The sequence below is a fragment of the Microcaecilia unicolor genome, chromosome 2 (assembly GCF_901765095.1).
Source record: "Microcaecilia unicolor chromosome 2, aMicUni1.1, whole genome shotgun sequence".
Taxonomy (NCBI): Eukaryota; Metazoa; Chordata; class Amphibia; order Gymnophiona; family Siphonopidae; genus Microcaecilia; species Microcaecilia unicolor.
The window spans coordinates 71373175-71387241 of NC_044032.1; the positions used below are offsets into that span (position 1 = coordinate 71373175).

The 14067-nt window shown below is 46.3% G+C and overlaps 1 protein-coding gene across 2 annotated transcripts in view; it reads right to left on the reverse strand.

Annotated features, from left to right (window-relative positions):
* Positions 1–14067, reverse strand: part of LMBRD2 (LMBR1 domain containing 2) — a 107967-nt gene that overhangs the window by 17081 nt on the left and 76819 nt on the right. For both annotated transcript variants that reach the window (XM_030193038.1, XM_030193037.1), the window contains exons 16-17: positions 11832–11937; positions 11240–11366 (exon numbers count right to left, since the gene is read on the reverse strand). In XM_030193038.1, coding sequence (XP_030048898.1) covers positions 11240–11366; positions 11832–11937 — 233 coding nt within the window. The remainder of the gene's footprint in view (positions 1–11239; positions 11367–11831; positions 11938–14067) is intronic.

Below are 14067 nucleotides of genomic sequence, written 5' to 3' on the forward strand. Positions count from 1 at the left end.
AAGGACTGATTGCAGTGTATATCAGATGTGCCCTGAGTGACTTCTAGATGCAGTGTGTAAGGAATGAGTGACTGGATGGGGTGTGTGAGGATGCTCTCTCTCCAATGGCTTTGCCAGGTTTTTTTTTTTTTTTTGCAAGAAATTCCATCAGGTAGGTCATATTGATGCTACATTGTGCTTTCAAAAAGTATCATCAGGAATATTAAAATAATATGCAAAGTGGGGAAAGAGAACACAGGATCCAAACATCCATATTCTTTGTGACTCACTAGTGCCCCTCCATGGCGAAAGTATTTTAACACATTGCCAGTGGAAACAAGAAAGCCATTTAAAATACTTCTTGTAAACTTACATTTAAGGAGGCGGAGTCAAGATGGCGATAGAAGCAGGCACAGTGGAGTGAGCTCTGTTAGTCTTGGTGATTTTCTGTGGAGCCATACCCAATGGGAAAATGGAAAGGCAAGGTATGTACCTTTCTCACTGAGGATGGTGCTGGTGCTCCTCCTGGACAACTGACCTTAGACCAATTTGTGGTTAACATGGTGGAGGAAACCTCAGTTGTAGCACGCTGCTCAGAAGAGCTTGTGCACGCTGAAAAGAAGTGACTACTCCTTCAGCCCCGAGGAACACTTTATGCCCCCGATACCTGGAAGTGAAGCAGCCACAGAGGTTTGTCGGACTGGAGCTCAGTCAGACAGATGGTGCCGGAGCCCTGAGTTTGGAGAGTGGGACATCCTCGTTGTTGGGAGTAGCTTCAGTTATTGAACTCATGCTGTCTGGGTTGTGCAGGTAACACTGGTTCCAAGCATGAAGAGATCCAGGCCAGTGTGTCCGGAGAAGGTTGGAGAGAAGTTCTGGCCGTCATTGGAAGACTGCAGAATTCATTGTCATTTCAACTGGACAAATTTGGTGAGAAAGTTGAATTGCTGCAATCCCAGGTGATGGAGACTAAGGAAGGGTTAAGTCAATCTGCTGCTACTTTGGGGAGCTTGGAAAAGCAAGTTGGAGAATTACAGACTGTTCAGAGAGCCCTTAAGGACAAATTTTTGATCCATGGTAAATTGGAGTCCAATGAGAATCAATTGAGGTATTTAAATTTAAGATTTGTGGATTTTCCCAAATCTTCTCTACTCTCACCTATACAGATGATCAAAAAAATATCTAAGAGAAGTGTTACAATTTACAGCAGACACTATGCCTCTTATCCCAGCACGAGGTGCTTTCCCGAGCAACTTTAATATCAATGTTTGCCCTTCAGCCTGACAGTAACTGGGTTTTGAGACTATTTTCATAAGGATGATTTGTTTCTGGGTAGTAGAATCTTTATATTTCCTGATTTCTCCCGTGCCACACAGGCAAGACGTAAGGCTTTTTTTAGCCGTAAGAAGTTGGCATTAGGGGGCTATTTTTTTTCTACAGTTTCCCTGTAAATGTTGTATTAGATTTGAGGGTAACAATTATGTCGTCTTTGACCTGAAAAAAAAAAAACAAGGCAGATGATCCGCAACTCCAATGTGGAAACAAACAAAACAGATTAGTGGTAAATGTATTCAATAGTTTCCACCATACACAACTGGGAGCCAAACGAGTATGGCACCAGAGAAAATAAAAAAACAGCACAATCTCTACTTAAAAGTAAAAGGCTCTCTCCAGAAAATGGCAACGTGCTACCACACACTTTGGGCACAACACAGCCTGTGTCAGGCATTCTATTAGATTGAAATTCTTCAATAAAGATTTGTTCGGATTTACCACTGATCTGCTTTGTTTGTTTCTTCTCTGACCCGAACCAATTAAAGAGTTTTATTGATGGCAAGACATCTTCATCTAATCTAGTGGTCACTATTACTCCTTTCATAGGTACAAGTAAATGGATACTCCACCTTCAGCACTGTATGATACTACCTATTGATAAATTTCTCTGCAATTGTTTCATTTTCCTTTTATTAGAGCTTCTGTGTGTTCTCCGACTGAGGCAGTGGACAAAGAAATGATATTAAAAGTCTGGTGTTTAAAAAGTTCAATTTTTTTACTCTGCAAGTAAAGAGAAGGAATGCCAGATGGTTCAGATTATTTTCAATGTCTAGCTTGAGGGGCCCCAGGTCACAGGTCAGTTTAGGATGTCTGGAACCTATGTAACTGATATTTGTATAAAGCTGATTGGTTGAGGCAAGGTAATCAATCTATTCCTTAACCAATTGGAGAGTAAGGGGGGCTAGGCTAGATAGAACTGTATTTAAGTGGGAGAAGAAGCAGTTTATGTCAGAAGGAGCTTAGAAGAAAGAGAAGGAACAGACAGAAGAAGGAGAAGACAGAAGAAGGAGAAGACAGCATAAGAAGAGAAGCAGCTGAGACAGAAGTCACAAAGACACAGAGAGCTGAGAAAGAGAAGAAGAGACTTAATGCTGATGTTCTACTTTGTTTGCTGGCAAATAAAGAAGATTTCTCTCTCATTCTGGTGTGTGCTGTCTGACTCCTGAAGTATCATAAATTCATGCATCAATTCCTGCAACAATTCTTGGTGGCAGCGGTGGGATCAATCCTGCATTAATCCCAGCACCCAACTGACTGGAGAACATTCGCCGGGTATGTATTTTGTATTGTAATTCTAGCTAGAAAATTGTAAATCAGCCCCTCAAAAATTGAGGAAGGAGAGCCTGATCAACTCTCAGCGAAGGCCCTAGTACCTTCTAGTCGCGGGGACTAGAAGCGAAAACGCTTGAGCTTATCTGTATCTGAGAAATCTGAAATTGTTGGGTGGGATTTTCTGTATGGAATGTGTGATGCGTGAATGATTAACTGAGTGCGGACTTCTTATAGCTGCGTTTTCAATTAACGCGAGTTCAATTGACCAGCAACAGAAGGAAGCGATTGTTGTTTGTTCTACCCTTTTGTTTCCGGATCTGCGGACACCTTACCGCAAATCCAAAAACTCCCTCCCTTTTGTGTGTTGTAACTGTAAGCATTATGGGAGGGAAATCGTCTAGACAAATTGATACTCCCCTAGATTGTATGCTTAAGAACTTCAAAAAAGGATTTTTAATTAATGACTATGGACAGACTTTAAGCTCAAGTACTTTAAGAACCTTGTGTGAAGTTGAGTGGCCATCTATGGGAGTGGGGTGGCCCCCTAGTGGCAGCTTAGATATTGAAGTAATCCGGAAGGTCTACAGCATAGTTGTAGGAGAACCAGAATATTCTGAACAACTCCCTTATATAGATTCCTGGGACAGCCTTGTGACTGACCCTCCCTCTTGGTTGAAAACTTATATGGGATCCCCAGTAAAATTCATGTTAGGCCGTGCTCAAAGAAAGATTAGAAAATCTAAATTGGAAGAGGGAAAGAGCCCTAGGAAGCCTACCACCCAATCGGTGGCTTCCGCCCCTACCCTGTCTGAGAAACCCATACTCTCTGATGACCCCTCAGACCTTGAGCCACCACCTTATGGCCCATTGTTGGGGTTCCGTGCCGCCCCTAGAGATCCACGCCGCCCAGCCCAAGCTTCTCCAGCACAGGCTTCTCCGGATAGCTCCTCTTCTGTGCGAACCCCACCACATCCTAGGTTGGACTTTTCAGCCAGTCTCTACCCTCCTCTGCCACATCCTTCCCTGTTAACCTCCGAAGACCCGCTTTGGGCTCCACTCCCTGATTCCTCAACTCCTGACAGCCCAGCCTCTCCTTCTAGTACCCCTACCCACTCATCAGGGGCCCGGCATCCTTTTCAATGGACTGAATCACCTGTGACCACCTCTCAGTCTATGAGTACCCCTCCCCATCCCTCAGGGTTTCAACCTACCTCCCCTGAATGGGTTAGACCCGCTGCAATCACTTTTGAGCATGATAGGAGGGTAGCTCCTAGCTCTACCTCAGGTTCCATTCCCACCTCCTCGAGAGTTCTGCCACTCCGACAGGTAACCATCACTCGACCGGATCCTAATAATGAGGGTCAGGTTATACAGGCACAGGCCTATCAGTATGTACCCTTCACAACCACTGATCTCCTGAATTGGAAGACGCATTACCCCTCTTATACTGAAAAGCCTCAGGCAGTGGTGGACCTAGTGACTAGCATTATGGCCACCCATAACCCAACCTGGACTGATTGTCAACAACTTCTCCTGACCCTCTTCACAACTGAGGAGAGGCGGAAGATTTTGCAAAATGCTGAGGCCATCACGCGAGAGCGTGTCCCCGGGGGGACACAGGACCCAGAGGGATGGGTTAGAGCTCGGTTTCCTCGCGCAGCTCCAGTTTGGGATCCAAATGATGGGCAGCACTATGAACTGTTGTCTGGCTATTGCCGGGACTTACTGGAAGGTATGAGGAAAGGCATAAAGAGGCCCATTAATCTGGCAAAGGTCTCTGAAATTCTCCAAGGGGCAACTGAATCCCCTGGGGCCTTTCTAGAGCGACTAATTGAAGCCTACAGAACATACACCCCATTTGACCCTGAAGCCCAAGAAAACCAGAGAATGGTGAATAGTGCATTGGTGGCCCAGAGTATGCCAGATATCCGGAAGAAGTTGCAGCGTCAAGAGGGATTCGCAGGGATGAATACCACCCAGCTAATTGAGATCGCAACCAAGGTTTTCATTAATAGAGATCAGGAGGTGCGCCGAGAGGCTGACCGGAAGATGCAGAAGAAGGCCGACCTTTTAGCGGCAGCCATTACTAATTCCACCCTTAATCGAGGTCGACCTCTAGCTAATGGGAAGCCAAAGTGGGACCCCGGACCACCAGCCAGGCCCCGAGATTCCTTCAATCAATCCCGGCCAAGGGGGGAGAATCCCAGACCAAGATTGGAGAGGGATCAGTGTGCCTATTGTAAGGAAAGAGGGCACTGGAAAGATGAATGCCCCCAGAGGCGCCAGGGACTGAGAAGGGGACCAGGAGATCGAGGAAGCCGAGGCCGAGTTCGAGAGGGAAGATATGAGCCTCCTGAATCTGACATCATCGGGATAGCTGAGATGGCAGAATGGGACGAATAGGACAGACCGGGTTCCTACAAACTGGGCTCCCAGGAACCTATGGTCAAGTTAACTATAGGGAGCCGCTCAATTCCATTCATGATTGATACAGGAGCTGAACATTCTGTTGTGACGGAGCGATTAGCGCCTGTGTCTGGAAAAACTGTCCGAGTGGTGGGAGCCACGGGGGTGCAGAACCGGAGGCCCTTTCTGACGACCCGTAGATGCCAATTAGGCTCACACACAGTCACTCATGAATTCCTGTATATGCCAGACTGTCCAATCCCTTTGTTAGGCCGAGACCTGCTGTCCAAGCTTAGGGCCCAAATTTCCTTTGATTCTGATGGCCAGACTTCAGTCTCCTTTCGGCCCCCGATATCCAGCCCTAAGGGTATATTGAGTTTCTGCTGCCCTCTTGAAGAAGAATGGCGGCTGCATCAGTCGCATGGCCAAGTTGACCTACCCCTGGCAGACAGCTTTCAGGTCAGTGGGGTATGGGCAGAAGATAATCCCCCAGGGTTGGCCCGAAATATTCCTCCTGTTCATGTAGATTTACTTCCAAGTGCCCGGCCAATCCATCTTCGCCAATACCCAATTCCCAGAAAGGCTCTGGAAGGGATCCAAGCACACCTGAATCGTCTGTTATCCCATGGAATTATTCGTCCTTGTCAGTCTCCATGGAATACGCCACTGTTGCCAGTTCAGAAGCCAGGGACTGAGGACTACCGGCCAGTCCAAGACTTACGAGTGGTCAACAAATCCACTATCTCATTACACCCTGTAGTGCCTAACCCATATGTCTTGTTAGGATTGATACCTTCTGGAGCTACCCATTTCACGACACTTGATTTAAAAGATGCCTTCTTTTGTATTCGGGTGGCCCCCGCCAGTCAACTGCTTTTTGCCTTTCAATGGGAAAACCCAGTAACAGGAAGGAAGCTTCAGTATACATGGACCCGCCTGCCACAGGGGTTCAAGAACTCCCCCACCATTTTTGGGACAGCCCTAGGACAAGACCTTAAGACTTTTAAATCTGAGCCTTCCAGGCGAGTTTTACTCCAGTATGTAGATGACCTCCTGATTGCAGCAGTGACTCAGGAAGAGTGTTTTGAGGCTACCAGAGAATTGCTGGAGCTACTCTTGGATGCAGGTTATAAGGTCTCACGCTCAAGGGCCCAACTTTGTCAGTCAGAAGTGAAGTATCTGGGCTTCTGTATTTCCCAGGGAAGTCGGAGACTGGATGTCAGTAGGAAGCAAGCAGTTGCTGCAATTCCTCAACCCAAGTCCAGAAGAGAAGTTAGGGAATTTCTGGGAGCAGCCGGATTCTGCAGAATTTGGATTCCAAATTTTGCATTGATGGCGAAACCCCTTTACCAAGCCACAAAGGGGGGTGAAAAGGAACCATTTGAATGGGGACCTACTGCTCAACAATCCTTCATTGCCATAAAGAAAGCCCTACTCCAAGCCCCTGCGTTAGGCCTTCCTGATGTGGAGAAACCTTTCTCATTGTATGTCCACGAGCGACAGGGGGTTGCTCTGGTGTGCTGACCCAGATGATGGGATCCTGGCAGAGGCCTGTTGCATACCTGTCTAAACAGCTGGATGGAGTGGCTAAAGGATGGCCAGCCTGCATGAGGGCCATTGCAGCAACAGCCTTACTGGTCCAGGAAGCTGACAAGCTGACCTTGGGGCAAGAACTGGTTGTTAAAGTCCCCCATGCAGTTCTCACCCTCATGGAGTATAAGGGCAACCACTGGTTTACAAATAACCGCATGGTTAAGTACCAAGCCAGTTTGTGTGAGAATCCACGGATACACCTGGAAACAGTGGCTACATTCAATCCTGCTACTCTTTTGCCAGCATCTGAGGGACCTCCGGATCATGACTGTATCCAAACTATGGATGAAGTGTACTCCAGTCGACCAGATCTTAAAGATGTTCCGTGGAGGGACCCAGATGTAATTTATTTTACAGATGGAAGCAGTTATGTGGAGAACTCCAAGCGACTGGCAGGCTATGCTGTGGTGACAGAGGACAAGGTGATAGAAGCAAGAGCCCTGCCCCAAGGAACTTCAGCCCAGAAAGCAGAACTTGTGGCCCTCATACGAGCTCTGGAGCTAGCAGCAGGACTGGTGACCAACATTTATACTGATTCCAAGTATGCCTTCACAACTCTACATGCTCATGGAGCTTTGTATAAGGAAAAGGGACTCATAAATGCTGCAGGCCAACCTGTTAAGTATGGACCTGAAATACTTCAGCTGCTAGAGGCTGTTTGGGCACCTAAGAAGGTAGCTGTTATTCATTGCAGGGGACACCAAAGGGTAGATACTCCAGTGGCCCGAGGGAATCGCCATGCTGATCGGGTGGCCAAGGAAGCTGCTCGAGGACCCCCAGCAAGTACTGTGACTCCCCTGTTCCAAATTCGACTGCAAGAATGGACGCCTATGTATACCCAAATGGAAGAGAAATGGGCTCAAGAGGAAGGTGCAGTAAGGAGATCTGATGGCTGGTTACATCTCCCTGATACCAGAGTTCTGGTGCCACGCCACCTAGCTTGGCCTGTAGTGTCTCAAGCTCATGACCTATCACACTTAGGGAAAACAGCACTAGCCCGCCTACTCAGTCGAGTAGTGGTGCTGGAAGGATTGGATAGTCTGGTTGCCACTGCCTCAGCCCGATGTACTCTCTGTGCCCAGAATAATGCCCGTCAGGGACCCCGTATTCCACCAGGAGTTCAGTCTAGAGGACTAACACCCTTTGAGTCCCTAGTTATAGACTTCACAGAAATGCCCAGGAGCGGTAGGCTCCGATACCTCTTGGTCATGGTCTGTACCTTTTCTGGGTGGGTGGAAGCATATCCTACAGTCACTGAGAAAGCCACAGAAGTAGCTCGAGCTCTCCTTAGGGATGTCATCCCCAGGTATGGATTGCCCCTTGCCATAGGTTCAGATAATGGTCCCGCCTTTGTTGAAGCTACACTTCAGGCCCTGTCCTGCGCATTGCGCATTACCTGGAAATTGCATTGTGCTTATCGTCCCCAGAGTTCAGGGCAGGTTGAGCGGGCAAACAGAACCTTGAAAAATAGCCTAGCAAAGATTTGTCAGGAAACCCAACTGAAATGGCCACAGGCACTGCCACTAGCCCTCTTCCGCCTCCGATGCACCCCAACTAAAGGAACAGCCCTCTCTCCCTTTGAAATTGTGTATGGGAAGCCCCCAGCCATTTTGCAGGGAATTAAGGGAGACATAGGGATTTTAGGGTCTGCCCAGGTGCAGGAGCAGGTAGCCCTCTTGGGCAGGATAATTTCTGAGCTTCAGTCTTATGTGAGAGAAATAAACCCTGTCCCCTTCCAGGCTCAGGTACATTCCTTCCTGCCAGGGGATAGAGTTTGGGTGAAAGACTGGAGGCTCCAGCCTTTGGGGCCCCGATGGAAAGGACCTTTTACTGTTTTGCTTTCTACCCCTACAGCTGTGAAGGTCGCAGGGATAACTCCATGGGTCCATTGGTCTCGAATTAAGTCTGCTGATCAGACTGAGCCCAGCACGGATCAGACGGAGCCTAGACAGTGGAGAGCAGAAAGAGATCCAGCGGAGCCATTGAAGTTGCGTTTGACCCGAACCAAAGAATCTACTAGCTGAAAAGAAGGGTCAACTGCATACTGCAGGAGCGGCTGAACTTCGGCTTCATACTGAGACTCTTTCTGTCCAGATTCTGGCTTTCTTGGAATTTGAAAGCTTGATCCTTGTCAGTTGAGGGTCTATCCCAACTGGTATAAGAACTCAAAGACTGAGAACATTATATGAGAGTAATCTGTGATTAGCACAGACTGTTGAAATATTATTGCTTAATTAGTTTGCTGTATTTGTTTTAGATTAGGAAGAAAGAAAATGTTAGTAGTTTGGATGCTTTTGTTGTTTTCTACTCCTTGCCTCCTTGTTCCTAAAACCCCAACTCGCTCCAACCTTTGGTTACACTCAGTCCAGGAACTAATTAGCCAGGCAAAGATTACTTCCCCTTGTATTGTGTGTTCCCGATTTTCTCCTTATACTACAGATGTCCCAGCTGTACCTGTCCCTGTGCAGCTCTCAGCTCTTATACCTCCCTACTTTTCGAGTTCAGGTCCTTGGAGCCAGGATTATACTTGGTGGTCCTTTTATAATGCTACTTCCCCCTCTGAATCTTCTCTAAGGCCAGTTTTTACGTCTCCCTATCCAGCTTCTGGAGTGTTTTGTTTAACAAGAAGCATCTCAACTGTTCTTCCCATTCCCTGTAACTATACTAATGTTCTCCCAGAAAAAGGAGAATCTGTGTGGGTAGTTTCTCCAGGTACTCCTATGTGCCCTACTACCGTACCTGCAGATTATGACCCAGGTGATTATCTGGCTCCTAAGCGTACCACTGAGAAGACTATAGTGTCCAAGCTTATTTTCTACTTTCATAAGTCCCCGGGGTATGAAGAGTTACTAACAAATGAGCAGCCTGTCACAATTGGGGATTGGCGCCTATGGTGTGCAAAGTCTCCATTTCGTCTTCGTTCCCCCTGGGATAGGGGCTCGCATTATGGGCACCCTAAGTACCCTGTCCAGCCTGAGCCAACATTTATTGGGAACTTTCCTCACCCTCTCCTTGGTCATTACTGGCTCTGTGATAATGTCCTCCACATGATTCTTCCCCCCACATATGATTTTTGTGTATTGGTAACCTTGAATTATTTTCCTAAAGTTATTCCTCTTAAGCCACTATCCCCGCACCGTTCTAAGCGAGAGGCTTTGTCCTTACCCTCCTCCGTTGCCACAGAGGATGAGGCGATTGAATTAGCCCTCCAGTATATCAATTCTACTTATCCTCTGACTAAAAAGAGACTTGTAGCCCTTTCTGCTACGGCCTGGATTCCAATTGGAGGCCCGGTAGCGGGTATTACTGAACTAGGTATGGCTACTCGGAGACTTCAATCCCTACTTCATGTTCTAGTTCATGAGCTGAACGTGGTAGTCAATGCATTGCAGGATCAAATTAATGAATTAAGTATAGTTTCTCGGTATAACCGTATGGGTCTTGACTACCTCTTTGCAGCCCAGGGTGGCCTCTGCACAGTGCTAAATTCTTCAGAGTGCTGTACTATTGTCATAAATAGGACGCATGTAGTTAGGCATGCCATGGATAAAGTCCTACAGTTGGCCAGCCTTAATGTGGAGGATTACCGAGGAGGATTAGACCTTACCTCCTGGTGGTGGTCATTGACCTCCTGGATACGTCCTTTGTTCATTTCCCTAATAGTCTTAGTTTTAGCAGGGTATTTGTTTTGTTTCCTGGCCTCATGTGCTTCGGCAGTATGCCGTCGGACCTTAACAAGTAGGGTAATGGTGGTTCATAAGTCTATTCCCAGTTAGGATCACTATAATCTCCAGAGTTTGAGTTGTGAGACTTATCTCTGCATAAGCTGATTTTAGTCTCAAAGGGGGGAATGAGGCAGTGGACAAAGAAATGATATTAAAAGTCTGGTGTTTAAAAAGTTCAATTTTTTTACTCTGCAAGTAAAGAGAAGGAATGCCAGATGGTTCAGATTATTTTCAATGTCTAGCTTGAGGGGCCCCAGGTCACAGGTCAGTTTAGGATGTCTGGAACCTATGTAACTGATATTTGTATAAAGCTGATTGGTTGAGGCAAGGTAATCAATCTATTCCTTAACCAATTGGAGAGTAAGGGGGGCTAGGCTAGGCTAGATAGAACTGTATTTAAGTGGGAGAAGAAGCAGTTTATGTCAGAAGGAGCTCAGAAGAAAGAGAAGGACAGAAGGAACAGACAGAAGAAGGAGAAGACAGAAGAAGGAGAAGACAGCATAAGAAGAGAAGCAGCTGAGACAGAAGTCACAAAGACACAGAGAGCTGAGAAAGAGAAGAAGAGACTTAATGCTGATGTTCTACTTTGTTTGCTGGCAAATAAAGAAGATTTCTCTCTCATTCTGGTGTGTGCTGTCTGACTCCTGAAATATCATAAATTCATGCATCAATTCCTGCAACACGACAAGAGTCTTTTTCTTCTCTTCCCTCCTATATTTCCTGTATTACGTAATATTGCAATAATTTGTTTTCCTATGGTTATTTTACTTCTGAGATAAGAATTGATATTGTAATATTATTTCCATTCAAGTTATTCTTGATAATTTGTAATTGAAAATTAATAAATAAGTTTTAAAATTTAAATTTATGGATGCCTGCTGTAACAATATTCATAATGGTAATGTTTAACAGGAAAATGAGCCCCTCACCTTCCTGACTCCGAATCTAGAGGATCATCAGTAAATGTGTCTGCATTAAAATCTAGAGGTTCTGCATCCTGAAGTAGTTCGATCCTGTCTCTTTCAGTCCTGTTCGTCCTAGTGTACTTTGATGCAGCTGCAATACAAATAGAAAAATGGAGTCATGGTCTCACAAAGAGGAAAAAAAAAAGATGAATTTTATTGCGTGGGTCAGTCCAAAGACAGAAAATTACTCGGAGTGAGAACACTGAGCCCAGCACCAGCAAGTCAGGGGAGCTAGGGCCAAGAGATATTAAATACCAGTCAGGGTTACTGATGAAAAAAGGGGATTGCATGTTATGCTCAGAGACAGCTACTAGCTTGTGCTGGGAGTCTGAGGCTCCTAGAGCTGGACAAATCTATGTAATGTTTGGACTATCAACATTCTGTCATGCTCTCTTTCCCACCATTAATCTCACTGGCATATCTGCCCTCTACTGGGCTTTACTTATGGTCCATATTTGTTGGATTTACAACCACACTTAGAATGAAAATATATGGCCCATTCCGTGTCTCCAATTTGTAATGCAATATAGGCAAATAAAAACCTTGAGAAACTTACACCGATTATTGCTCATCTCAGTATAATTCAATTCAGTAGGGTCCATGTGAACATTTCTGTTTCTAGTGGTTTCATCCCTCTGATTGCCATACCGCTCTTTCCACTCCTATAAAAAGAAACACAAACTGTACTACGGAGATGTAACCATAGCTCTCCTTAGGTACAGAACTTGTTTGTTTAGGGGTCTTTTTACTAAGCTGAGGCAAAAACAAGCCTTAGCACATCCTTGAATAGGTCTTTCCTGCACGCTAAGGCCAATTTTTACTGCAGCTGTAAAATGGCCAATTTTCTATTTTTTTTGTATTAATGACCATGCACTAATGTTGCCATTACCATGTGGACACTTATCATTATCTATTTTGTAGATGGTAAGGGCTCACATGGTAATCCTGTGCTAATCAGCATGCATTAATGTGGCTACGCTAATTGTTCAGCGCAAGAATATCCACTCTCCACCCCCTGACAAGCCTCTTCCCCCCCCCCCACCCCGCAAAAAAAAATTTTCTTTTAGAACATGCTAATTTGGCAGTTACAGCAGAACACCTGAGTACATCCCATGGTATGTCTTTTTTTAAGCTGCATTAGGCAGGTTATTATTATTTATTGCATTTGTATCCCACATTTTCCCACCTATTTGCAGGCTCAATGTGGCTTACATAGTTTAGTTATGATATTGTCATTCCAGGAAATCAGATACAATTAGTTAGTGCCTAACACAGCTTAGTGAAAGGGCCCCTCAGTAACATATCCTCTCTCTTGCCTGCAGGGTCTTCTGGCTTTGGTTTTCCCCCAGAATTTGTGGTCCAGATGTACCAAGCTTTCCTTATGCACAAATCTGACCCTCTCTCAGCTCCTTAGGGTAAAAGGCCCTCTGAAACTCAGCATCTGTCAGCTAAAAGGGCTAGAGAGTCCTGCACCCTGGAAGAAGATTTTTATTCTGATCCAGACCCTGATATGCCTTCCTTAGAGGATCGGGATTGTTCTCAGGCAGGGCAGATAGCAGAGGACTCGGTCCAGGGTGATTCGGTAGCTGAATCCTTTGTTCCTGGAGAGGATCCTTCAGTCCTTAGGATTTTACATAAGGAGGATTCACTTTGAGATTGGAGGAAGAGGAGTCTCCGGCTATGGAACCCCGTAAAGTGGACCTTTTAATAAAAGAAGTCCGTAAACCTGGAAAAACCTTTCCGATGCATCAGTACATCCGAGAGGTTATTCAGGCACAGTGGGATGTCCCGGACTCTGCCTTTAGACCTGATAAGTCTATGGTCCGGTTGTACACAGTCCCTGAGGCAGACAAATCTTTATTGCGGCCTCTGGTAGTGAACGTGGTGGTCTCGGCAGTTACCAAGAGAAATACGGTACCTGTGGATGGTGGCACAGTGCTCAAGGATATGCAGGACCGTTGTATGGAAATGCTATTGAAAAGTAGCTTTGACGTTTCGGCTTTGGCAGTGCAGGCAGCCATCTGTGGGTCTCTAGTAAACAGAGCTTGTTTTTGCTGGTCTGAAAAAGTCTATGGCGTTAAGTGTAGCGGCTAGGCAGTCTCTTTGGCTTAGGAGCTGGTCAGCAGATGCGGCCTCTAAGTCTAAGCTCAGTAAATTTCCCTTTAAGGGTTCCCTGTTGTTTGGTGACGAGTTGGATAAGCTTCTTCGTGGTTTAGGGGAGACTGAGGTTCCAAGGCTTCCTGAGGACCAGCCTAAGTCAGCTGGGTGCAGTTTCCTCTCGGGCCGGGGCCGTGATTTTCGACATTTCTGTTCAAGTAAAGCCCCTCCGGTTCAGCGTTCCCGGTTCTTCCAGAGGAATCAGTCCTTTCGGGGTGCTCGTAGAGTTAGTAGAGACAGGGGCCTGTTTTCAGTCCCGTGTGTCCTTCATAATGATGTCGTCGGCCGGGGTCGTGATTTTCGACATTTCCGTTCCAAGTAAAGCCCCTCCGGTTCAGCGTTCCCGGTTCTTCCAGAGGAATCAGTCCTTTCAGGGTGCTCGTAGAGGAAGTAGAGACTCAGGGGCCTGTTTTCAGTCCCCTGCGTGTCCTTCACAATGAAGATGTCTGGGCGCAGCCTCTGGTTCCAGTGGGAGCACGATTGGTGCAAATTTACCAGAGGTGGGCCCAAATTACCTCAGACCAGTGAGTGCTAGAGGTTATTTGAGACGCCCTATTCAGACGCTCCTGGTGTCTCCATGCTGGTCTCGCCCCAAGGCGACCATCGTCCAGGACATGCTAGAAAGGCTGCTGAAC